At 36.7% G+C, this 25,216-nt stretch overlaps 1 protein-coding gene across 3 annotated transcripts in view; it reads right to left on the reverse strand.

The window, feature by feature from the left end:
- Positions 1-519: 519 nt before the first annotated feature.
- C10H12orf50 (chromosome 10 C12orf50 homolog) overlaps positions 520-25,216 on the reverse strand; it is a 38,640-nt gene continuing 13,943 nt past the window's right edge. Inside the window, exons 5-14 of one of the 3 annotated variants that reach the window (XM_033116928.1) lie at positions 17,993-18,151; positions 16,983-17,060; positions 16,788-16,901; positions 14,793-14,903; positions 13,370-13,477; positions 11,920-12,036; positions 10,349-10,453; positions 9,887-10,087; positions 8,090-8,182; positions 520-779 (exon numbers count right to left, since the gene is read on the reverse strand). In XM_033116928.1, the coding sequence (XP_032972819.1) occupies positions 754-779; positions 8,090-8,182; positions 9,887-10,087; positions 10,349-10,453; positions 11,920-12,036; positions 13,370-13,477; positions 14,793-14,903; positions 16,788-16,901; positions 16,983-17,060; positions 17,993-18,151 (1,112 nt within the window). In that variant the 3' untranslated portion in view covers positions 520-753. Of the gene's footprint in view, positions 780-8,089; positions 8,183-9,886; positions 10,091-10,348; positions 10,454-11,919; positions 12,037-13,369; positions 13,478-14,792; positions 14,904-16,787; positions 16,902-16,982; positions 17,061-17,992; positions 18,152-25,216 lie in introns of all 3 variants that reach the window. The other 2 variants (XM_033116927.1, XM_033116926.1) reach the window with 2 other exon arrangements.

Below are 25,216 nucleotides of genomic sequence, written 5' to 3' on the forward strand. Positions count from 1 at the left end.
AAAGACTTTTGGGACAACAGCTTATTAATTCACAGTGTTTTTCCTTTAACAAGTCCTTTTCTCAAATGCGATTGTATAATTTTTGTTTTCATAGTAAGAAAATGTTTATTTTTCAGTATTGAATGTAGTGCATCTCAGCAGACTGATTTTGTAGTTGCCAACTAAAAGACATTGTTTAGCACCTGCCCTGCATAATAATCTGTCTCTACAACACATCAAAGTGTATTTCTATTGGAATTTCTCTAACATACTCATCACCAGACTGTCACCTTGGGACTGCACTGAATTTGTTTACACTTTATCCGTTATTATCACTGAATGCCCAGCTTAATACTTAGGGAAAGAAAGAAAATGTGAGGTTTCTTCCGTAAAGGATATTGCAAAACAGAGATCAAAGACACAATTTCACTCCTCAATCTGTGCAATCTAACTTAGTTTACAATTAAAGAATGATTTTAATTGTCAAACTTTTCAATTTTATTAAATGTTTGTGGCAATGCATCAAATGAATTCCAGACCTACCTATATACACAGGCAGCTGTTCGCAATTTGCATTTTTATCAGTTTTGAAAGAGCACAATGTACTTCCTGCATCTTATTTTCAGAATTTGCATTTTATCATCTTTGACTACCCAGTATACAGTATGCAGTACTTGAATATCTCATTCTTTGAATTTTCATTTTTGATTGTAAATCAGATGATGTTTAGCACTTTCCTCTTTTCTTATTTTTCTCTTCTCTCAACCTCCAGGTTTACTTGCTCCCATTTCTTCTTGGCTCTAACAAAACACACAAATTATTGCAGTCATTTTCTTTTCCAGCATTCTTCAGAGTACTGACATTTTGCATGTCTGTTGCTAATTATTTACCATAAATCTAAAGGCAAAACAAAAACTAAGCCATTGTTTTAATTCTTAAGTTTTCAGAATGCCATTCAAACTAATCCCACTTCTTTCTGAAGCTTATTGTGTTTTGAATTTGGATGGAAGGATGGATGGATTGGAAATAAAACTATATATATATATATATATATATATATGGCTGTACCATGGGGCACCCAGAATGAACAGAATGAATGTTCCATCCTAGGAGACAGGTACCTCCAGTCACATCAGTTATGTCCCTATCAGAAAGGAGAAATGGCCCCAAGGGAAGGCTAGCAATAAGGATGACACCTCTAATTGCCTTCAGATCCTTTCCTCAGTTCCCAAAGACACATTTTTCTCTCCTATTACATTATCCTTATAGTATCCAATGACATTTTCCCAAAAGGCTCCTCTCATCCATTTACACTTGTGTGGTCTTGGAACCCAGATATTTCTTGGAGGAATAGACTGGTGGCAGTTTCTTTTATGCCTCCTCTCTTTAGCAGTCCATCTGTCTACTGAGTAATGCTTATGTTGCTCCTCTGTGCCCTAGCAGGAAGTACAGGGGAGAAAATACAAGCTAATCTTTCTCTTATTCTGGTGATGACTACAATTGAAAAGGATGAGAGTTTAGGAGTTATACATTTTCCAGTATATAGCTCAGGTAAACACGAAAACTAATTTTATTTTGTTATAACTGTTTTTAATTTTTGGACTATAAATCCCATTCTGCCCAATGTGGAAAACTTATCTGGTCCTTTGCACATAAACTTTGTTAAATTCAGTGATGTCTTAGTTATTTCATATTTCTATTTCAATCACATTCAGATTTGACATTCTTTCTCAGGGTTTTTCTCCCTCCCCGACCTCCCTGCTACTTATCCTAATTTCTAGGATTGGGACAGGGAAGGATGATTGCTGCTATGTGACAACTAGGAAGAGAATGTCATCTCAACAATGTTGTGCCTCAACAAGGTCTGGGTCATGTGCTGGGGTGAATGGCAGCCCAGATAACGTAGTCTAGGGTTTCTCAAACTTGAATGTACATCCTAATCACGTGGGGATCTTGTTAAAATGCAGATTCTGATTCAGCAGGTGTGCGATGGAGATTCCACATTTCTAATGAGCTCCCAGGTGATGGCATTGCTGGTGGCCCTCAGATCATACTTCAAGTAACAGGGTTTGATCAGTGGATGGTGCTAATCAACTCCCTAGCACAGCAATCTGTTGAGATTTCAGCTGAGCCCTTCCCTCCAATAGGGTCCCTCCACAAAAGCATCTTTCTGATGTCATCCCCTCAGTCAGTCCCAGCCAGGAGATTTAGTGGAGATCTACTGGTCCTTTCTCCCAGGTAATCACTCTCACTGGAAACTCACAGGAATATAGGATGCCCTCTTAAGCAAACTTGGAGCTTGGAAATCTCAAGACGCGGTCTCCAGCCTTCTCGTGTTACACCTGGTTGCCCACCCCCCAACCCCACCACCAGATGGCATTAAAAAATTCTCTCCAAAGCTTTTCCCGCTAGGTTGCATCTAGGAAGTGCAATGCAGATCCTCTTCATGCTCGCATTCTTATCAACTACAACGGGAATTCTATCACTGATCTTTCTATATCTGGGGTCTGGCATAGCTGGAGGTGGTGGGGGAATAGTACCTAATAAGTAGCTCCACACTGTATCTGGTCTCTTGCTGCCACTCCATACTTTCCTCTTTACTCTCCAGATTGAAAGAAAAAAGTGGTTTTCTCAGCACACATCTCCTGTCAAATCCCCTTTCCTGTACCATGCATGGATGATACATATTTCATGTTCTGAAGTGACCCTTCCCTCCCCCGCCAATCCTTTTGCAATTCATGTTTAACTATCTGGGAGGGGAGGTGAGAAGGCTGCTGAGATACAAGAACAGTCCCTGGGATGGGACAGGGGTGAGAAGCACATCTTTTAATACTCCAAAAAGTATCCTATCCACAAGGAAACCATGGGAGAAAAAGATGTGGCTCGGCAATTTGTAGTTTTAGTCAGGATTTTCATAGACTTCCCCTCCCAAATTAAATGCAATCACATGTGAAAACCCACACTAACTTAAGAGAAAATATAGTCAATTAAATCATGTTGCAGCAGAGTTCTCTTGAAGAACAATATGTTTTGGGAAGAGATGGGAAAAAAGATAAATGATCGACTCTAGTACATAAATATATATACAAATCTACATACTATGTCACAGTTGCTGTCAAAAGAGTTTAGAGAAATACTGCTTTTGAAGATCCCAGCTATTTATTTTGGAAAAGGAACCGTTTCTAGTCTGGATGTGTTCTGGTTCATTCTGGAAAGCTCTTGTATGAGAAGATATGGATTTCAGATGATTCTGAAAGTTCTAGGCTACTGATTTAGGTAGAAACTGCCTATCTAGAACTTATTCTGGAAGGTTCAGTTTTCTGAGAAGTAAGTAAAACCATCATTTTATCCTGTGTGGTTTTCCAAACCTACTGAGCCAGCCCCAGGATAACCTGGGAGAAGACAAAAAGCTTTTTAGCAAAAGAATCAACTGAGATCAAGTCTGCTACAAACCTCTACTCTGGTGAGGTTCCCACGATACCCACACCCTCCCAGAGAACAGAGTACAACAAGAGGGAGACCACAGTCTCTCTAAAGTGTGTGGCCTGGAAACTTCATCTTAAAGGCCCTGATAGTTTCTACCAACCAATATTTGTCTATGGTAGATATAGTAGGGCTTTAGAATTTTGTGTCAAAATACAGTTGTATATATTTGCTTTGTAGTTCAAAAAAAAATGTATCTTAACATATAATATAATTGCTAAAACTGCTACACCTATACCTAAGGAGAGAAATATATCAAAAGATTCTGATAATACATAAGAATAAGCAAAGAAGAACACAATAAAACAAAGTAAAATTCAATTGCTAGTAGACAAAGTAAAATTAAATTGCTAATATCTAAACTTGTAGATCCAAAATGGCAGAGTAGATAAATGCTGTGCTTGCCTCATCCTGTGAATCCATCAAAGAAACAACTAAATTATAGAACAATCAACCTGGAGAACCATCTGAATTCTAGATGAACAGAGGTTTAATAACTAAAGATGTAAAGAAGCCATGTCGAGACTGTTAGGAGGAGCAGAGACGCAAAACAGGGTGGCCACAAACCTCTGTGTGGCAGAGGAAAGTTGGAAGGGATATCTTGGCCACAGAGGTTCCCCCATGGAGGAGCAAAGGACTCCACCCCACACCAAGCCCCCCAACCTGGAGTACTGGTGCCAAGAAGTGGAGCCACCACAACAGCTGACTGTGAAAAAAAGTGGGGATTCCGACCATCTGGGTGCGATGGGAGGCTGCAGGAAACCCAGACGGCCTCGTAAAGGGCCCATGCAGGCACTCACCCTGGGCTCCAGCGGAGGGACAATGACTCACGTTGCCTCGGGGACAAACGAGGAGCACACTGAAGTGTGTTGCTGCAGGCAAGGGCTGGAGGGACAGTCCTCATTGGCCCAGTGTGGGGTTCTATGCCTGTGCAGCCCCCAGGTGGGTGCCATCTTTTCTGTGTTGAGCCCGCCCTCAGAGGCCAAATCTGAATCTGAATGGTCGGCTGAGCTCCGCTTGCTGCATCCTGCTGACTCATTGACACTCTGCCTCACCCAACTCCATATCTCAAGAGGCGTTTTTGGCAACTGAACTTTATGGGAGCCAGCATGTGGCAGCACGCCTCAGTGTGTCCTGGCTTTTTGCAAAGCTACCCTAGATCTGGTACTGGTGGCAGCTGTTTTCAGTTTACAGCGTGGTCTCTCCCACGTATTTCCAGGTACAGCACAGGTAGCGACCAACTGTAGCTCCCTTTGTACCTCCTACCAGCTACTGCCTGGTGAATCACAGGCAGTGGCTGATCTTGGCCTACACCTGAGCCCCTCCTAACAGTCCCCAAAACCAACATGCTTGGAGGTTGGCTTCAGACCCCCAACCAATTAGCCTGACAAGTTGCACACAGAAGGGGTGGTCTCAATAGGCACCAGAGCCTGCTGGGCTGAATCCAGCTCCTTGGGGTAAGCCCCTTGCACAGCAGACCACAGCTGTGGATGTGACCAAATCCCACAGCCACTAAGCCTGATGGCCAACGCCACCCACTGACATGCCAATAGCAACTGAGGCTCAACTATAACAGGAAGGCACACAACCCACACAAGGGACACTCCTGGAGCACCCAGCAAGGTGAACAGGGACACTGTGCCACCAGGCTCCACAGGACACCTACTACTTAAAGCCACTGGCAAAACTAGGAGACACAGCAGCCCTACTTAATATGTAGAAACAAACACCGGGAGGCAGCCAAAATGAGGAAACGAAGAACTACATCCCAAATTAAAGAACAGAAGAAAACTCCAGAAAAAGAACTAAACAAAATGGAGGCAAGCAACCTACCAGATACAGAGTTCAAAACAGTGGTTATAAGGATACTCAAGGAACTTAGTAAAAACTTCAATAAGGAGATAGCAAACATAAAAAAAAAAGCCTGGTCATAAAAAAGAACCAGTTAAAAGTGAATAAAACAATAACTGAAATGAAGAATGCACCAGAAGGAATCACCAGCAGTCCACATGAAGCAGAGGATCGAATCAGCAATTTGGAAGACAAGGTAGCAGAAAACACCCCATTGGAACAGCAAAAGGAAAACAGATTTTAAAAAATGAGGATAGCGTAAGAGACCTCTGGGACAACATCAAGCATAACAACATTCACATCATAGGGGTACCAGAAGGAGAAGAGAGAGACCAAGAGATTGAGAACCTATTTGAAGAAATAATGACAAAAAATTTTCCTAACCTGGTGAAGGAAATAGACATACAAGTCCAGGAAGAGCAGAGAGTCCCAAACAAGATGAACCCAAACAGGCCCACACCAACACACATTATAATTAAAATGCCAAAGATTAAAGACACAGAGAAAATCCTAAAAGCAGCAAGAAAAAGACAATAAGATTGTCAGCTGATTTCTCAACAGAAACTTTGCAGGCCAGAAGGAATTGGCACAAAATATTCAAAGTGATGAAAAGCAAGGATCTACAATGAAGACTACGCTACCCAACAAAGCTATCATTTAAAATCAAAGGACAGATAAAGAGCTTCTCAGACAAGCAAAAGCTAAAGGAGTTTATAACCACCAAACACGTATTATATATATGTATACTCATCTTAAAGAAGACTCTGTAACATTCCTTGTAATACGTGTTTGGTGGTTATAAATTCCTTTAGCTTTTGCTTGTCTGAGAAGCTCTTTATCTGTCCTTTGATTTTAAATGATAGCTTTGTTGGGTAGCGTAGTCTTCATTGTAGATCCTTATAATATGAATAACAAAATGGCAATAACTACATATTTATCAATAATTACTTTCAATGTAAATGGGTTAATTGAAAACATAGTGGCTTAAAGGATAAAAGAAGACCCTTACATATGTTACCTACAGAAGACTCACTTCAGATTGAAAGACACACACAGACTAAAAGTAAAGGGATGGAAAGTTACTTCATGAAAATGAAAATGGAAAAAAAAAAAAGCTGGGTTACAATACTTATACCAGACAAAATAGACTCTAAAACCAAAGGCTATATAACAAGAGACAAAGAAGAACCCCGTTATCCCACTTCTGAGTATTTATTCGAAGAAACTCAAAATGCTACTTCGAGGGGACATGTGCATCCATATGTTGTTCCCTGCAGCATTGTTTACAATGGCCAAGATGTGGAGGCAGCCTGGGTGTCCATCGATGGATGAATGGATAAAGAGGAGGTGGTACATATATACAATGGAATATTGCTCAGCCAAGAACCCGAGGGAATGGGTTCTTGCCATCTGCAGTGGCATGAATGAACTTGGAGGGTATTGTGCTGAGTGGAGTATGTCAGACAGAGAAAGACAGATGCAATGTGATTTCATTTCTATGTGGAATCTAAAGAACAAAATAAACAAAACAGAAACACACTCATAGATATAAATAACATTTTGATGGTTGCCAGATGGGAGGGGGTTAAGGGGGTGGTGAAAAAAGGGGAAGGGATTAAGAAGTACAAATTGGTAGTTACACAGGAGTCATGGGGATGTAGGGTATAGCATAAGGAATATAGTCAATAATATTGTAATAACTATGTATCATGTCAGATGGGTACTAGATTTATCTGGGTGATAGACGGGAGGGCGTTTGGGGGACAGAGTGAAAAAGGGGAAGGGATTAAGAAGTACAAATTGATAGTTACAAAATAGTCATGGGGGGGCCGGCCCGGTGGCTCAGGCTGTTTGGAGCTCCGTGCTCCTAGCTCCGAAGGCTGCCGGTTCGATTCCCACATGGGACAGTGGGCTCTCAACCACAAGGTTGCCAGCTCAACTCCTGGAGTCCCGCAAGGGATGGTGGGCTACGCCCCCCGCAACTAGAAATGGCAACTGGACCTGGAGCTGAGCTGCACCCTCTACAACTAAGACTGAAAGGACAACAACTTGAAGCTGAACGGCACCCTCCACAACTAAGATTGAAAGGACAACAACTTGACTTGGGAAAAAGTCCTGGAAGTACACACTGTTCCCCAATAAAGTCCTGTTCTCTTTCCCCAAGAAAAATCTTTAAAAAAAAGAAATAGTCATGGGGATGGTAAAGGAAAGCAAAGGGAATATAGTCAATAATATGGTAATAACTATGTATAGTGCCAGGTGAGTACTAGTGTCATGGTTATCACTTCTTAAATTATACAAATGTCTATCCACTATGCTGTACACCTGACATTTATATAAAATACTATTGAATGTTAACTGTAATTGAAAAATTAAAAAAGGGGGGGAAGGTGAAGGGGAATAAGAGGTTCAAATTTCCATGTATAAAACAAATAAGTCATGGGGGTGTAACATACAGCACAGGGAATATAGACAATAATACTGTGATAGTGTGGTACAGTGTCAGATGGTTGCTGGACTTATGGTGATCACTTCTTTACGTATATAAATGTTAAACAACTATGATGTACACCTAAAACTGATATAATGTTTATGTTAGCTATATATTTAATAAAAATCTTTTTTAAAAAGACCTACTAAACCCCAAGTAATTATGTTCATATATGTCATGAAAATTTTCTAAATTTTCTAAAATATATTCCTTTCCTTGAGCTTAAAAACTTGTCATTCATTTTTAGAATTGTATGATACAATAAAATCACTAGTAAATATTTACCTATATATATCTTTTCAGTTTTTGAATATGTTTTTGAAAAAGGAATTCTTTTTCGCCAGGCTGAACCATTATATGACGTTGACATATATCTATCTGAGAAAAAAAAAGAAGATTGAAATCAAATATTGTATAACTTTAAAATCATATTCCAGGAGTGTTTCAAAGTTATAAACATCTCACAGGTGAGGTTATTCTGTAAGTAATTCATTTTACCATTTCAAAGCTAAGGCATCAGGAACACAAGCACACTTATTAAGACCATTTAAGTTATCAATGAATAGGGTTAACACATCTCTTCATTGGCTGTTCAATTCCATGACACTAAGCTAGAGGAGGGTATGGTATCTGGATGTGATCAAAATATTACATTGCCTTGCTTTACCATGATTTTACATACCATTCTGCTAATATTAATATTTGTAGAGTTAGAAGAAGAAAAAAGAAAGAATGGAGGAAAGGAAGGAAGAAGGGAGGGAAGGAGATGTGAGAGGTACAGCCCTGTTCCCTTTTCCTTTAGTGAAGTGACTCCCATGATGGCAGTGACTGCCTTACTGTAATGAACTCACTGTCCTAGGAAACCAAAGCATTTATATACTGAATTGGTCCTTAACTATCTACTTTTCCTCTGACAGCTCTATATTTGAACCATTATCTAACAAGGTTGTATTTATGTTTTCAAATATTACTATGCAGCTGTGAGTCTCAAAGCCTGATACATAATCATGCTAAACATGTATTTGCTTTTTTCCCTGTGTCAACATTTTCACTAATAATGCAAAAGCAATCATGAGTGTAATCGCGACCACCTTAACACAAATGTAGACAATGGCACCAAACTATTCTGGTAGTCATTGTATTCTTCATAGCTGCCTCCTCACAGTAAAACCATAATGAAATTAATAATAAAATAATCATATTTTAAGAAAATAAATTAAAACCCAATTTCACCTAATAATATCCTTATTTTTATATACAAATTCATACACCACTCTATTCAAAAACACATAGGAAAAAATATTTTAAATAAAGCTAACTTCTATTTAAATTATAAAAGAAAGGACCTAAGAGAGACATAGTTTTTACTTAAGTTTTACAAAGTACACAACATTTAGAACTCCACTAGCTAAACTGTGAACATAGGAAAATACAAACATGAAACGATAGGGATTGAGTGGCCTTTTGTTAAGTGGAGAAACGTGCAACCCAACTTCGAAAGAGCAAAATTCATCTGAGACAGGAAGAAAAAGAGATTTGATTTCCTCCTGTACTTCCTGACATATTGTATGATTTTGACTATTATATGATGAAATGATTTAGAAGCAATCTTTCCATGGTGGGAGGGATGAGAGCTTGTCAAAAATATTGCAGTTAACCCACAAAGCAACCCTTTCAGAAAGTAATCATGAAGGTCTAAAGAAAAGCCAAGGCACTAGCTTGAAAGTGATAATTGAACAATACAGTTAATGGAACAAGAAAATGTCGACTATTTGAAAAGAATCCTCCAGAGAGAAATAAAGCTATCGAGGGGGAACAAAGTGCAGAGCTCTGAGACAAAACTAGAGGTGTGGGAGGTTCAATGTCAACTCCTCTGCACCAACTTGTTTTCCTCCATAACCTTTAAATCACGTGCACGACTGCACATGCAAGAAATCCTCTCACAAGGTTTCTAAGATGGGGGTGATGGCTTGGAAAAGGGAGAGGGGAGTAGGCAGCAATGAAGATTAGTTGGACCATCAGGAAATCCCATGGGAATGCAAACCACAGACATGAGTAAACCATATGAGTAGAGAGCCTCACCTGGACAGAGGTGGAGTTTGGGCTCCTTGTAAACATGGACCCGACTGGAGAACCCATTTGCGGGCCTGCTGTGGGGAGGGGCATTTAATGAGGCAGTCCTGACGGCATTGCTCTGAACATGGATGGAGGATGCATTCTCAGCATTTCTGGTTTTATTATTGTGATGGTAACTCATTTTACTTTTAGGATTTGAGGCCTGTACTGCTATAAAAGAAAGGGGAAAAGGAGTGAGGGATAAAACAAGCTGGTTTCATACCTTAACAACATGCTGCACTTGAAGTGTTTGATATCACGGTGGAAGACAATGCAAGCTAAAAGAACTAAGTTTCTTGGAGTTGAGTTGATGTCTAAAATAACATATTATACCACAGTGATTTGTTTTTCGGGTATAAAGTAGTATTTGATATTTAATCTCTTCTCAAATTACAGTTTATGAATATCAAATATATATAGATACTATACCTCTCCTCATTCCTGAGCCGGGAAAGTTCTTTGGTTCATCATAAATCCATTTTCTTTTTTTCACCCCCTTAAAATGAGGCTTCCTCACTGGCTGGACATCATTCACTTAGAGGAGACATAAATTGTTACAGTTTTTAAAAGAGATGCTTTCATCTGAAAATTACTGGAGGTGATAATTACGTATTTGTGCATTCACATGTCAAGCAAGAGAAAAAATAAATTCAACACCCTAATACTTTACTTTCTAGAACAAAGGGCGATTTATTTTTAACTACCAAAAAAAAAAAAAAAAAAAAAACTATCTTGAAAATAGATGAGAAAACTTTCTATAAGTAGCATTCCTTAGAGAAAAATGCTTTTCTCCAAAGAAACGTGTAGGTTCATTTAAAAGATGATAAAGTTACATTCCAAATATAATTATATATATATATATATATCTCATGACAATGTTACTGTAAGTAGTTTTAGAATTATTTTGAACATAAATCTTTTTGTACATTTTTATCCAAAACGACTACTACTTAAGAGGTTGGATTAATGTAAAATACTTTTAGTGAATTTTACCTTCACCTTTTAAGATCTTAACAAGTTTTGTGTACAGATAGTTTGGTGAAACAAGACTGAATAATCAGAATCTGTAAGTGCTAACTAAGATCACTAAATTATTCACTTTTTACTTGGATGTTTTCTCATCAAAAATTTTATATGCATACTCAGTTTTCCAGGAATTTTTAAGGTACATTTCTTTAGACACTTGTTAAACAATTTAACAGAGAGCGGCCTTCGTTGTGATTTCTCTGTGCGAAATCCTGAACATTGACAAGTAACTAATGCACAGAGAAAAGGAACACGAAAGGCACTGTGTCGATTACATTCACTGTCTTCAGTGGACTAGTAAACCTGCCTTTGCCCGAGCTCTCAACCTCAGTGTTAAGCATCAGGCCTTCAAAGAAACGGATTCACTGCCTCCTCTCCAAACAAGATGCTCCACCCTTCCTCTCAAGCTCCCATTCCATGGATTCGGAAACCATATTTTTAACAAGTGCCACTAAAGTGAGCTTCTTTGGGGGTAAACCATCATAGTTCCCTTAGTGCTTAGCTGGGATCCAAGAATATTGTATGGGTTCAATAAATGAAACAAAGGAGAGGAGGAAGGAGGGAAGGAGACAGAGAGAAAGATTCATGAGTCTTCATGCATCAGGAAAAGTAGCTCAAAGTACTGAATAGCGAGGAGAAGTCAAATCAAGAAAAATAATCAAAACATAATAAAAACATGTCAATGTATTGCAATATGGGTTAAATTAAAATGCAATACGAATGAATCTTTCGAGAAGGTAGCATGTTCTTAATTTTAATACCTAAATTAAAATAGTGGGAAAGTATGTTATTTACTAGGACCTACATCACAATTCATTGCCAGAGTTAGTAGAAAAATATTCTTTAATTCTTAATCCTGAATAATTTTTAAACTGTCCTTTTTTTTTCTTTTAAAAAAATTCTATTTCAAATAAGCAAAACAAATCCATGATAAGACAAATATATCTAAGGCCAAAAAGAGATAGAGGTCTCACTTGAAGAGGGGTCCTCTCTGCACTTCATACTGATATTCTCAGTAGCATTTAATACGTGCATTGTAGGTACTAGTCGGGTAGTAAGGGAACGCTTTGGATGAGGGCTGTCCTTGTTATCTTTTAAAGCAAATTAAGAAAATAAAAGGTCAGTATTAGTAAAAGAAGTGTCTCAGTTGGTATTTCACTTTTCAAACATTCTATAATGGGCATACCTCTTTAAAATATATGATGTATGTTACTTTTTAGAACACATTACTGAAATGCCCTAATGATTGCCTTGAGTCCCCCAAATCTGTTACTAACAAAACATTAAAAATTCAGAAATATATCCATTCTCTTCAATATGTAAGTTATATATATTTGGCAATATTTTTAATAACTCCATATAAAAGAATTAAAAGATTATCAATTTTACATCAAATGTGCCAATGTAAATTGAGGCTCCAAAGATACTTGACATGTTTTATGCTTTAGAGCAGGACTGCCCGACAGAGCTTTCGGCAATGATGAAAACAGTCTAGCTCTGTGTTGTCTGAAATGATAGCCCCTAGTCTTATGTAGATATTGAACACCTGAGATATGGTTAGTACAACTGAAGAATTTAATTTTTTGTTTTATTAAATTTTAATCAACGTAAATTTAAACAGCCACACGTGGATGGTGGGTACTGTTATTAGTGTAGCTTTAGTTTTTGTTTTAATTTTTGCTTTTGATGGATTGGGCAAAAGTTAGTTTTCCATCTCTAAGTGAGAGAGAGGAACAGATTTACATATAATTTTCCATTGGAATCCTTTAATTTTATTACAAATGCCCTATCCTATTTTTAAGAACATTTATTCATGGGAAACCAGCAGATTAAGCTAATTAATATCAGATGGAGACTATGTAAAGCCCTCTAATGACAGGACAGCTGTACTTTTAGTCTGTAATTAAGAGAGCTGCCCAGCAGAGAGGTACCAGTCGGGGGATTCTAAGCAGCATAAAGCTAGAGGGTATATTTTATTATCATATCTCTTGATTATTCACAGGTTATAGTTAGTAATAATTGTTAAATGGGAAGTCAACATGAGATTAAAACTCTTCCCAGTGTTCACAAAGCTTTCTAAGAAAATTCAATCACATGTGTACTGAGTATTTGAAGTTGGAAAAAGAAACTAAAAATGACTTGATATTACCACGTAAGAAAACCAGTAAGTTTAGAGCTAGCAACTCCTAGAAATTGTGTAGCCCAACAGGCTACTTTTTCAGGTTAATTAGATACAGTCTCATGGTCAAACAATTAGGCATGGAGCCAGGCCTGGAATCTTAGGGCTTTTGACTCCTATTTAGTGTCTATTTTTATTGATTACTTTGCCTATTGTATTGACTATCTTGCCTACTACAATCAACCATTATGCTTAATTTATCTATCCAAATTAAAGATTGATTAAAATCATCAATGGTTTATTACCTTTAGTATTTGAGTATTTTGACACGGCGATTTCTTTTTCTTCAGTTAAAGCTTGATTTTCATCTACTCCAAGAAATATGATCTTCTGTGGAACGTAACAATCACCTCCTATGAAAATACCTTAGTGTCAGAGGCACTGATGGCAGAAAGTTGTACAAAAGTATCTTTTTTTTTTTTTAATTTTATTGGGTAACAGTGTGTTTTTTTCTAGTGGGAATCAAACCAGCAACTTTGTTGTTAAGAGCGTGCCCTCTAACCAACTTAGCTAACTGGCCGCCCCCAAAACTATCTTTTAATACCGGATTATCCACCTCTACAACATCCCTTTTGTCCACTTTTGTTTAAATACTTCTCAGTGATACCGTCCCCATCTCAATATATGTCATATATATTTAGATTAACACATGTGTATATATGTGTATATGAATATACAGTATGTACACTTACATACTGATAAGCAAGAAAATTTACATAGTCAACACAATCAATTTTCCTTTGACATATAACAATGGTTGCTTCCACTCTTTATCACCCTTTAGAGATAATCAGTGTAAATATAATTTATCTTTCATATAATATCTTCAGATACACAAAAGTAATTTTTATGTTCCTTAAAGGTCTTCTATAATATGCATAGCTGCATTAAGTATTACTTATGTACTTAATTTCCAGATGCTTCACCTCATAAGTCACATAACATAAAATAATTGTTTCAGGTAACCTTTATTAAAGGTGACATCCAAATGTGGACTGCCCTGTACAGAAATCAGTGAAACTAGTATAACAATATTTGACATTTATGGAGCATTAGTCTCTATGTCAGACACTCTACTGAGTACTTTAAGTGACTTATCACATTTAATTATCTTCCTGTACTACTCCTAATAAGTCAATATAAGTTTACCTTAGTTATTTGCTAGCTGACACACATTACTGAATCATTTTGAAAACTTGTGGCTAAAAACATTTATTTTTGTCCTCACGATCTATATCATGTCAGGACTTTCCCAACTTGAAGAAAACCTAACTTTAATGTCTTGATCTTAAATGAAGGCTTTGTTTATCCCATTTTGAGTTTGTTTACCTTATTAAATTTGACTCATTATTCCAGCATATTAACTTCCAGTCACCTGTAAATTTTATAAACATGTCTCCATTCATCCAGTCATTTAATTGTTTAAACATAAAGTCACTTATTCTACAAATGCTTACAGAGTGCACATCAATGGCCAGACATTCTACCACAGGGATTCAGCTACGTCAAGTGATTATATACACTTCCTGGCCTCAAGGAGTTTACCCAAAGCCATTGATAAAAATGTAAAAAAGATTTTGATGAAATAAAATTTGTTATGAGAGAAAATTCAGACTCACTTATTATATGATGGTGTATTCAGAATCAACCAGTAATGAAATAACTCACCTCCATTTTCAAAAGCAGCTATGTCAGTCCTTGGTTTCCCATCCAACGATGCTTTCATCTCACCCTGCTTTTCAGATAGGCTAAATTTTGTTGGAACGGTAAGACCATCCCCTAGAAATAAAAAAATTTAAAAAAAAATCATTCTAGGGACCATTAGGTAGTTAACAAGTTTGTGATAGAATTCATGATAATAATAAAAAGCCTAAAAGTTAATGCAAGTATTGTTTATAGTGATATGATGAATAAATTTATAAATATTTGAATTTTAAGCAAATTTTGTAATTATCAGGAAAGCATCAAACATTTATTTTCCTATGTGGATAATTTATAAAAAGGCAACTAAAAATTTAAGCAATCTAATACTATCGTATGTGTATATGTATTTAGCTTATTCAATTTTTTTATATAATGAATTTTGTAGTATTCATTTGTTTATATATATTTACCACGGACAAATGGAGTAAAAAAGTATTAAAGTCTACTATTGACTTAAATATGCTAATTATATAGTGATAAATAATTCTCACCATTTTCCTTATACATCTCTAATTTTCTTCTAATATAACTTTAAAAGCAGAGTAAAAGAGATGTGACAACCTAATGAAACACATGATTCTGGATTGGATTTTAAACCAGGAGAAAAACTTCATTTCGCTATAAAGGAAATCATGGCACAATTGGTGAAATTTGTAAAAAAAAAAAATAAATAAATAAAAGTCTATAAATAATACTGTGTCAGTGACAATTTTCTGATTTTGATACTTATACTACAGTTATATAAGATTTTTATAGGGGCATTATGTCTGAAACTTACTCTCAAACAGTTCAAAAGTAATAATAACAATGTGAAAGTGAAAAATCACATACGTAAAATGCTAACATTTGGGAAATCTGGGTAAAGGGTGCTCATGAATTTACGGAAATTATTTAAAAATAAAAAGCTTTAAAAAACATAATATAACGCGTAATTGCATATAATTGTCTTTATAATCTACAATTTTCAATATTCATTTCAATATTCATTTCAATACTAACTTGTCTGCTTTGTTTTTGGTTTGTTGTTTTAGGTTTTTTTTGTTGTGATGGTGGTTTTTTGTTTTGTTTTGTTTTGTTTTTTAGTAATGTGGGCAATGTTGTCCTTCCCTAGATGGCTCCCACCTATCAGCCCGTTCTTATGTTCCCGCCACCTCCCACCATATGTTTTAATGGTTTGCCGCATAGGTACTTGCAAAACAGGTACTTTATTCTTTATCCTATTATGCTCATCTTGATCCTGGGAGTGTGTTTTTTTGTTTGGTTTTTTTTCAGGTGTAGGAAGGGATTGCAATCTCTCTCACTGCTGCAAAACTTGTCTTTCAGCTCATCTTAGGGGCAAGAAAACTATATGAACCTACAGCATCCATGGATTTTCTCTGAGTTCCTGGTTTTATATCCAAAAACAATGTTCTTATTTTGCCCTGAAGGGAAAAATTGTTCACCAACAGCAAAATCAGATTCACCTAAGTATAAGATCCATGAAAGGCCAGCCTTGGATTACCCACCTGTGTTGGCCCTGAAATTGCCTGGTACACAGAAGGCACTCATTCAGTGAACGAGTGTGCCCGTGTTCTGCCACTAATATCATTCTGTGACCTGCCTGTTGTCTTTCCAGGGCTACACTGTCCTTTCTATTCATAAAGAAAAACCTACACCTATTTCACAGGAAGATTTATTTTTATAGACAAAACAGTAAAAGCAAATTATTTACGGAATGACTACATGGGGCATGTGGTGTCACCATGTGTTTATAAACTCTATTCATTTTGTGTCTCCTTTCGGAAAGCATGATTATATTAACAACAGCTTTTCATCTGATAAAAGCACGTCTTCTCAGTCTCAATTCTGATGTATTACTTATCATTTAATTCTAGTGTACATCTTGCTAAATAATTCACAGACTATCATACCAAATATCTCTTGTGCATCACCTTAAAATGCTGCCTTTTAATTCCTTACCTTCTTGCAATTCCCTGCCATTTTCCGAAGACCTTTCTAACTCTTTTTCTGCTGCAGAGTCTATGCTTTTTGACGACGAAGTATCTGGAGGAGTATGAAACCTGTAGTATTCACCTGATCTCCCATAAGAGAAGTAACGGTTAGTGTATTTGTCACGTCAAGCATTAGAAACCCCACAAATACCTGATTCCTTACCAGATTTATGACACATCTCCCTTATTGCTCTTTTTTCTTCAATTTCTTCAGGAGTCTTTGTCCATAAACCAGAAGCATCTGTAGGATATGTACTTTTTTAAATTAAATTGTCCCAAAGCCAAATAATCTGAAAATTTATAAACTAGAATGAAAAATCCCAAACATTGTTCTCATGGGTGGATTACCATTTAAAAAACAAAAAAATTAAATCCATAATTTGCAAACTGGCAAATATTTCTAACTGCTATATTTCATGTATTAGAAAGAATCAGTCAAGAGAAAAGAAATGACTAATTACACGTTATGTATCTTGAGAAGCTGGAGATATAAATTCCCATATTGCAGTCACAGTTGTTGGGGGCGGGGGATGCAGGAATGGGAGACAAAACAGGATCCTGAGCACAGACGTGATGGTGGCCTGGACCCCACAGAAGGACACATTCCCAGGCAAAGACAGAGTGAGGGCTAGTTTTTCTGCAAGTTTATTTTGTCTGTACATACTTATTGGCATGTACTAGGCGTGAATAGAATAGACTAGGATGAAAAGAACTGTTTCTACCTTGTTTATACTTTTGCAAGGATTCCTTGGGATAATGCAGCTGATAGGGCTTTATAAATCATACACTACTCTATGGATCTCTGTAACTTAAAGGATTAAATGTGAGATAGATGTAATCATGTAATCAACGATGGACACACATGTATGTCAGTGTTAAGTTATATATAAATAAGTTATTGGTATTCCTATGAGCAACTGTACATATTTAAACATGAGATCTGTCTCTCAGCCGCCATACGCCAAAAACCTCCGATCCAAATGATAAGCATGTATACACATAAAACAAATGAGAACATAATGAATTTAATATACTTAATAAATTGAAAGCTATTTTCTCATCAAAATCTGCCTTACATATTACATTATAGACCTCTAATAGTCAAAGAAATACGTAGAAAATACTATGAGATTTTTGAATGTGCATTTTAAATCTGAGAAAAAGTTTACTAACCAGTTTGTTCATCTCCTTCCTCTTCTTCTTCCTCAAAGTTAGTTTGTAAAACTAAAGGATAGTGAATGGGTGGTGGTATATTCTCCTGAGTTTTCAGAGGTTCCTGACTCTGGGTCAGGAGTGGAGTTTCTTCCTGAGTTTCTTTCTGTTGTGTAATATCTACAGAGAAATGCAACACTTCAGGCTTATCAAAATATTCAACAATAACCGCTGTCCTCCTAATTAACTGCATACTTTGTTAAAAGGTTTCTCTTCTTATTTCTGAAAAGGTTATTAAACTAACAAAAAGTATCAACATTATGCTGTAAGAGTGGAAAATATGCTAATTAATAGATGTTAAATAGTAATTATAACCATAACTTTATATAGAACCATGACTCTATATATCACACTTTTGGTATAAATGCAAAGTGATCACAAACACTACTGTAGTCTTACATTAGATCTGTGGGATAAGAATGAACTTAACTAATCACATTATGACAAATTAACAAAGTCAAACGCATATAAGGCATAGCTTATAATGCATAGTATGTGTGTCCAAAGAGGAAAAAAATCCAATGGTTCTACTGTTTTGTGGCTGGGGGTGATTACTTGGAAGTGAGAAGAATGATACTTTCAGATTTCTCTATTGGCTGGCTACACAGTAGTTTGGACTGGCCAAAGCTCTAGGTCATATTTATATGTTCTGTAACCTTCAAAACTAACCAGCGCATAACAGAAGTGGCTAATGAATATAATTATCTTCTATCATTGCTAATTTGACTCCTTTGGTTTTCTAAGCTAATAGTTATTTAATCTGGTTAATTATCAGAATCAGCTAAAGCAATTTTTCAAAACATCTTCTGGGTCTTTGCTTTCTGAACTTCTAAATCAGTAGGTCTGGATTAAAGCCTCAAAATCTGATACTATTTTTCAAATGTCTCAGGTAATTATAAAGTCAGCCAAGTTTGGAGACCACTGCCCCAAATCAATCATCCTCTAGATGGGGTTCTGGGTCATGGATATGCCCCCCAATAATTTGAAAACAATCAATTCTATTCCCCATCCTCAATTTTCACATCTTTGTTTCCCCTAAAGTTGGTTTGCCTGAGAACAGACCTGAGTTCACAATAGCCTTTCCCCACTTTACAACATAAAGGCCTACCCTTCATTTATGCCAAAATTTACTACAGTACTTTGTCCAAAGAGAAATCCTCCTTTACTGATTAATCAAACTATCATGAACACATACAGCTTTCTCCATTACCTTAATTTGTACACATTTTTACCAGGAGAAAATCACAGTGTGGTGGGCAGAATACTGCCCGCCCCCCAGGATATCCATAACCTATATATGTATTAGACTATATGGGAAAGAGGAATTAAGACTGCTAATCGGTTGACCTTAAAATCGGCAGATTATCCTGGATTATTTTGGTGGGCCCAAAGTAATCACAAGGGTCTTTAAAAGTGGGAGAGATATGCAGAGGAAGACAGCCAAGAAAAGAGATGTGACAACGGAAGCTAGGTCAGAGTGATGCAATGTCAGGACTTGACTATCCATTGCTGACTTTGAAGATGGAGGAAGGGGGACATGAACGAAGGAATACAGAAGTCCTCTAGGAAATGGAAAAGGCAAGGAAACAGAATCTCTGTCAGAGTCCCTAGAAGAAACACAGCACTGGGAACACCTTAATTTTAATCCAGAGAGACCTGCATCGAATTTCTAAACTATAGAACTACAAAATAATAAACTTGACTTGTTGAAGCCACTTGGTTGGTCATAATTTGTATTGGATACTTTTAGCTATTATCAATATGTAATCCCAAGATTTGTCATTTGCTACAAAGAAAAGTTTCATTGAACATTCAAACCAGTAAATGTTAAAGCCACGTTTTTTAAAAGCTTTCTTGAGATATAATTCACATACCACATAATTCACTCATTTAAGTGTACAATCCAGTGGTTTTTAGTATATTCACAAAGTTATGCAACCCTCACGATGATCAATTTTAGGACATTTGATCACCCCTCAAAAGGATGGAAACCTATATCCATCCAAAAGCAGTTACTCCTCATGAACTCCCAATGCCCACAGCCCTACAAAAGCATAATATATTATATTTTCTGTTTCTATGGATTTGCCTATTCTGGATATTTCATATCAATGGAATGATTCAACATCTGGTCTTCCGTACATGACGTCTTCCACTTAACATAGTGTTTGCAAGGTTTATTCTTGCTGCCGCTTCTCACAACGCTTTATTCCTTTTTATAGCCAAATAATATTCCATTGTATGAACATAACACAGTTTATCCACTCATCGAAGGGTGGACATTTGGGTTGATTCCACTGTTTGGGCTGTTATAAATAATGTCAGCATGAACATTTGTGTACAAGTTTTTGTGAGGATAAACACTTTCACATCTCCTGTGTATGGAGGAGCTGGGACATATTGTGACTATGTTTAATCTTTTGAGCCATACTGGTTTCCAAAGCACCAGTTTACATTCCTACCTGCAATGTATGAAGATTCCAATTTCTCCACATCCTGTCAACATTTATCTTTCTGATTAAACCATCCTAGTGGGTATGAAGTGGTATCACACTGTGCTTTTGATTTCCACTTATCTGATGGTTAATAGCATCTTTTAATAGCATGATGAGCATCTTTTCATGAATTGAGTGACCACTTGCCTATTTTTCAGAAATGTCTATTCTGATTCTTTGCCCATTTTGTAATTGGGTTGATTTCATTTTCCCCTCATTAACTGAAAAGACCTTCCTTTACCAATTGCTCAGCCATCCTACCTTCTACAAACCAGATGTCCATCGCTGCAAAGATCTGTTTCCACATTTTTATTCTGTTCCATTTGTCAATTTGTTTAGCCAATACTACACTGTCCTAATCTTTATCAGGGTAGAGTCCTTGATATCTGCTAAACAAATCCTATCCTTTTATTTTCTTCAAGCAAGTCTTGACTATTGTTAGCTCTTTGAGTTTTCATATAAATTTTAGGACCTGTTTGAATTTTGATTGTGATTGTTGTTCATATATATATTTTTTAAATCGATGTTAGGTAAAAAAATTGAAAAAAAAATTGAATCACTATGGCAATTCAAATGTCACTGGATGTATTTAAAGGAGTAATACATTTTTTTTTTAATTTCAATTTTGAGAAAATGTTGGAAAGTACACCCTTTGCAACTATTTAAACTTATGATCAAAGAGTTTAGGTAATCAAAACTGTTTTAGAAAATAATTCATCAAAAATAAAGATTGCTGCTCATTACACCTTTACATTCAGTGTATTAAAATATATATCCGAAGGAGAAGGTGATAGGATGGGAAAACAGCACATTTAGTGACCAGAAATCACCCAGTTAGAAATATGAAATAAATAATTCAGGTGAATTACTTGGCAATCAAATAACGCAAAAAATCTTCACTCAGATAGCAGTTAAGTTTACCTCTCTATAATGGTTAAAACAGTGGTGTGCTTTGAGGTTTAACACATATTATTATAACTTTGTTCATTTGAGGTAACTTTTCCGTGAGACCTCAAATACCAATGGTCTGCATTTTAAGGAACTACTATAATGTACTTTCCATGAATTTACACAAATAGATCATTTTTGTCACCATTGTTCTATCCAAAGTGTAGTTTCATGTCACTAAGATCAACTTTGGCGTGATCAGATATATTTCATCTAACAGTTGGGGGGAAAAATATATATATATTACATACCATGTTTCCCCGAAAATAAGACCTAGCTGGACAATCAGCTCTAACGCATCTTTTGGAGCAAAAATTTAAAAAATTAAAAAAAAAAATTACTATAATATAGGACTGGGTCTTATATAATATAATATAGTATAATACCTGGTCTTATATTAATTTTTGCTCCAAAAGACGCGTTAAAGCTGATTGTCCCACTAGGTTTTATTTTGGGGAAAACACGGTATATATACATAACACATATATATATATATATATCATACATATATCACATATATGTCATATGTGATATATGATATATATGATGTATGTATGATATATATATATACACACACATATATATATATCATATATATGTATATATACCGGGGGTGCCAAAAAATGTATACACATGACATATATTCATCTTTTGTTATTAGTATGTATTGAGTATTACAATTTTAATACATTTTTTTCCCTTTCTTAAAATGTGTATACATTTTTTGGCGCTCTCTTTCTCTCTCTCTCCATATATACACATATATTAGTAACATCATTATTTTTGCTTGCCCCTTAATCATTCCTTACTTAGTTCTATGTAAAGGACATCAGTTTTCCTTAGGAAAATCACCTTTTTCCCATCTTCAATCTACTTAATTTGAGTGAAGATAACCTCCTAAAGATTAGCTATTCTTGTGGCCTGAACAATTGTTAGAAATAAACATGATTCCTACACATCATCAGATAAAGTTCAGTGTGAAGATTTTAGCTAGAAAAGGATTTGTTTCTTCTGAGGTTAATTTAGGAGGATGACGATAGTGATGAGAACACTGAGTGCATCCTGAGTGCTCACTCTTTGCCAGGTATTCTTCTAAACTATTAGGTATTGATTCATTAAATATCCAAAACAATCCCATGACATAGGTATTATTACTAGGTTTTATACAGATGAGAAACTGGGTCACAGAGATATTAAATTGTCCAAGGTCATGGTGGCAAGTATGTAGCAAGATGAGATTTTTCCCCAGTCTGACCCAGAGTTCTCCGTCTTTGCTTATTCTGACTCTAGGATCTAGATCTGAAGCTTCGGGGGCAACCACAGTATATGGAGAATGACACTAGCCCATAGCCAGGAGTTGGCAAAGGAAGTCCTGGATCCAGCCAGGGCTAATGTCAGCCCTGTCTCTAATATCTTCAGTTACATGAGCCGATAATTCTAGTTTTCCCTTAAATCAGACTGAGTCGGATTTCTCTTCTTAAAATCAGTAGTATGCTGGAGTAGGCTCAGATCAAGACCTAAGAACTAACTGTCTAACGTTTAGGAATTTTGCAAACCAACTGATGTTATACTGGTAGCTTGAAATCATCCATGGTAGTATTATTTGCTCCATGTCTGCAAATACTGCCTTTTTTTTTCCTCCAAAGTGGGGATGAGGAGTAGAGGCACTTTTAAACATGTGACAAGACATCACTGCTTACAATCAAGAGAGCCTTGGTTAGTACACATGGTAGACCACTACGTCATGCCCACACATTTCAAAAATTAACAATTACTGTCTGTGCTTCGCCAATTTTCGAAAGAAATTCCATTATTTTCATACAGATGTCATGTATGCTGTCATCATAATACAACGTTTCCTACTATAAATCTCTTCCATAGCTAGAACACAAATGCAAAGGCAAAACAAGATTATAAGACTCTTGCGTGATAAATTCCATTATTTTTAACCAATAAGTTGCTTTTACTCATGCTCTCTGGGAATTGGGTGTTATCTTCCCTTTGCTTGAAAGAATAAAAAGTGTACTTATGTTTGTATAATTCACAGAGCAGAGGTTCTTCACCAATCTTTTTCTTCACTTTTCACTCATTCTTTAAGAACGCCACATGGAATGATTAGGTTAGGGCATGAGACACACTTGTATAGATTTTAAAATATACTGATTCATCTTCTTTGTGTATTTTTGCCAACAATATTTAATCTAAAGCTGATTATGAGGAAATAAATTCCCATTTAAGGGGGATTCTGCAGCGCGACTGGACTGAACTCTTAAAAATGCCAATGACTTGGAAGAAAAACAACAACAGGGAAATATAGATATTAAAAACACATGACCATTAATTGCAACAAATGATGCCTAATTGGATTCTGGATTGGAAAACAAAACAAACCATTATAAGGCTATACTACTCAACACGTGGTCCCCGGAACCTGACAGCTTGTTAGAAATTCAGAACCTCAGGCCCCAGCCGAGACATACTGAATCAAACGCAACTTCACTAGATCTCTGGGTGATTCCTATGAATATTAAATTTTGAGAAGCATTGCGATAAAGAACATTATTCAACTGGGGAAATTTGAGTATGGACTGAATATGAGACATTTGTATCATATCATTGTTAAAGTCCCTGTATGTGATAGTCATGTGTAATGTAGTTATGTAGGAGAATGTCCTTAAATTTAGGAGATATGTGCTGAAGTATGCAGGGATGAAGTCAGTTTCAGGATATTTGCAGCTAACACTTAAATGGTTTCAACAAAGGTGGGGATAAATATGTGTTAGTACATTATATGCATATATGTAAGTATAGTAGAAGGAAAAGAGAAAATGAATTGACAAATTGTAAGGAATAGAATATATGAAGGTCTGCCTGGGAACACTTGGGGATGTAAACTCTCACAGTGGCTGGGGTGCGTGCTTGGCCTTGGAAGGACTGGCTACCCTCCCAAGGACCAAGAAAATATTTACAGGATGTGGAGCCTGGCCTTCGCCTTGGCGCAGGTGGGCCGAGCTCCGACACATCTAATCTCGTACCAAGGACTGGCCCCGGCTCCTAGCCAGATCCGAGACCAGTTCCCTGTGTTGCTAACATGTATGCTTATTGGCTCCTTGCCGCTGTTGTTAGTGAAGTCCTCAAAACCCCAGCAAGCCGAGGCAGGCACAGTTGTGTTCCCCGGGCCGCCTGGGCTGCTACAAGATATTCCGCCCCTGCTGATGACTTTACTTGACTGGGATTTCGCCCACGCTGATGAAGGGCCAGTGCTGTTTCTGCGCAGGATGTTTTGCCCGTGCTGATGAAAGGCCGTTGCTGTTTCTACGACTCAAATTGACTGGGCCCTGGTGGTATGATGAGTTGCCTCCTTGGTTGTTAGTGGTATGATGATACATCCGCCTAATCTCTGTCTTGTCTCACTTACTTTCGCTTTGTAATAAAACTCTTTAACCCCTTCATCCCGGCTTCTGGTGGTGTGTCTTGCGTATCGGGCCTTGAAATTAAGTCTGTGCACAGCAATCGATAATACTTATCGATACACAAACTGATGAGGAATATATGAATAGGGTGTTCACTGAACTATTCTTGTAATTTTTCTGTAGGTTAAAAATCTTTGGACATGAAAAGTTGGAGGGAAAAATTACACTGAAGACTGGGCTCCAGCATTCATTAATTTAATTGGTGGTCTATGTGGTAACCAGAAATGTTTTGGGTTTTTTTATTGTTTTTGTTGTTATTGTTGGCTATT

This window comes from Rhinolophus ferrumequinum, chromosome 10 (assembly GCF_004115265.2).
Source record: "Rhinolophus ferrumequinum isolate MPI-CBG mRhiFer1 chromosome 10, mRhiFer1_v1.p, whole genome shotgun sequence".
Lineage (NCBI taxonomy): Eukaryota > Metazoa > Chordata > Mammalia > Chiroptera > Rhinolophidae > Rhinolophus > Rhinolophus ferrumequinum.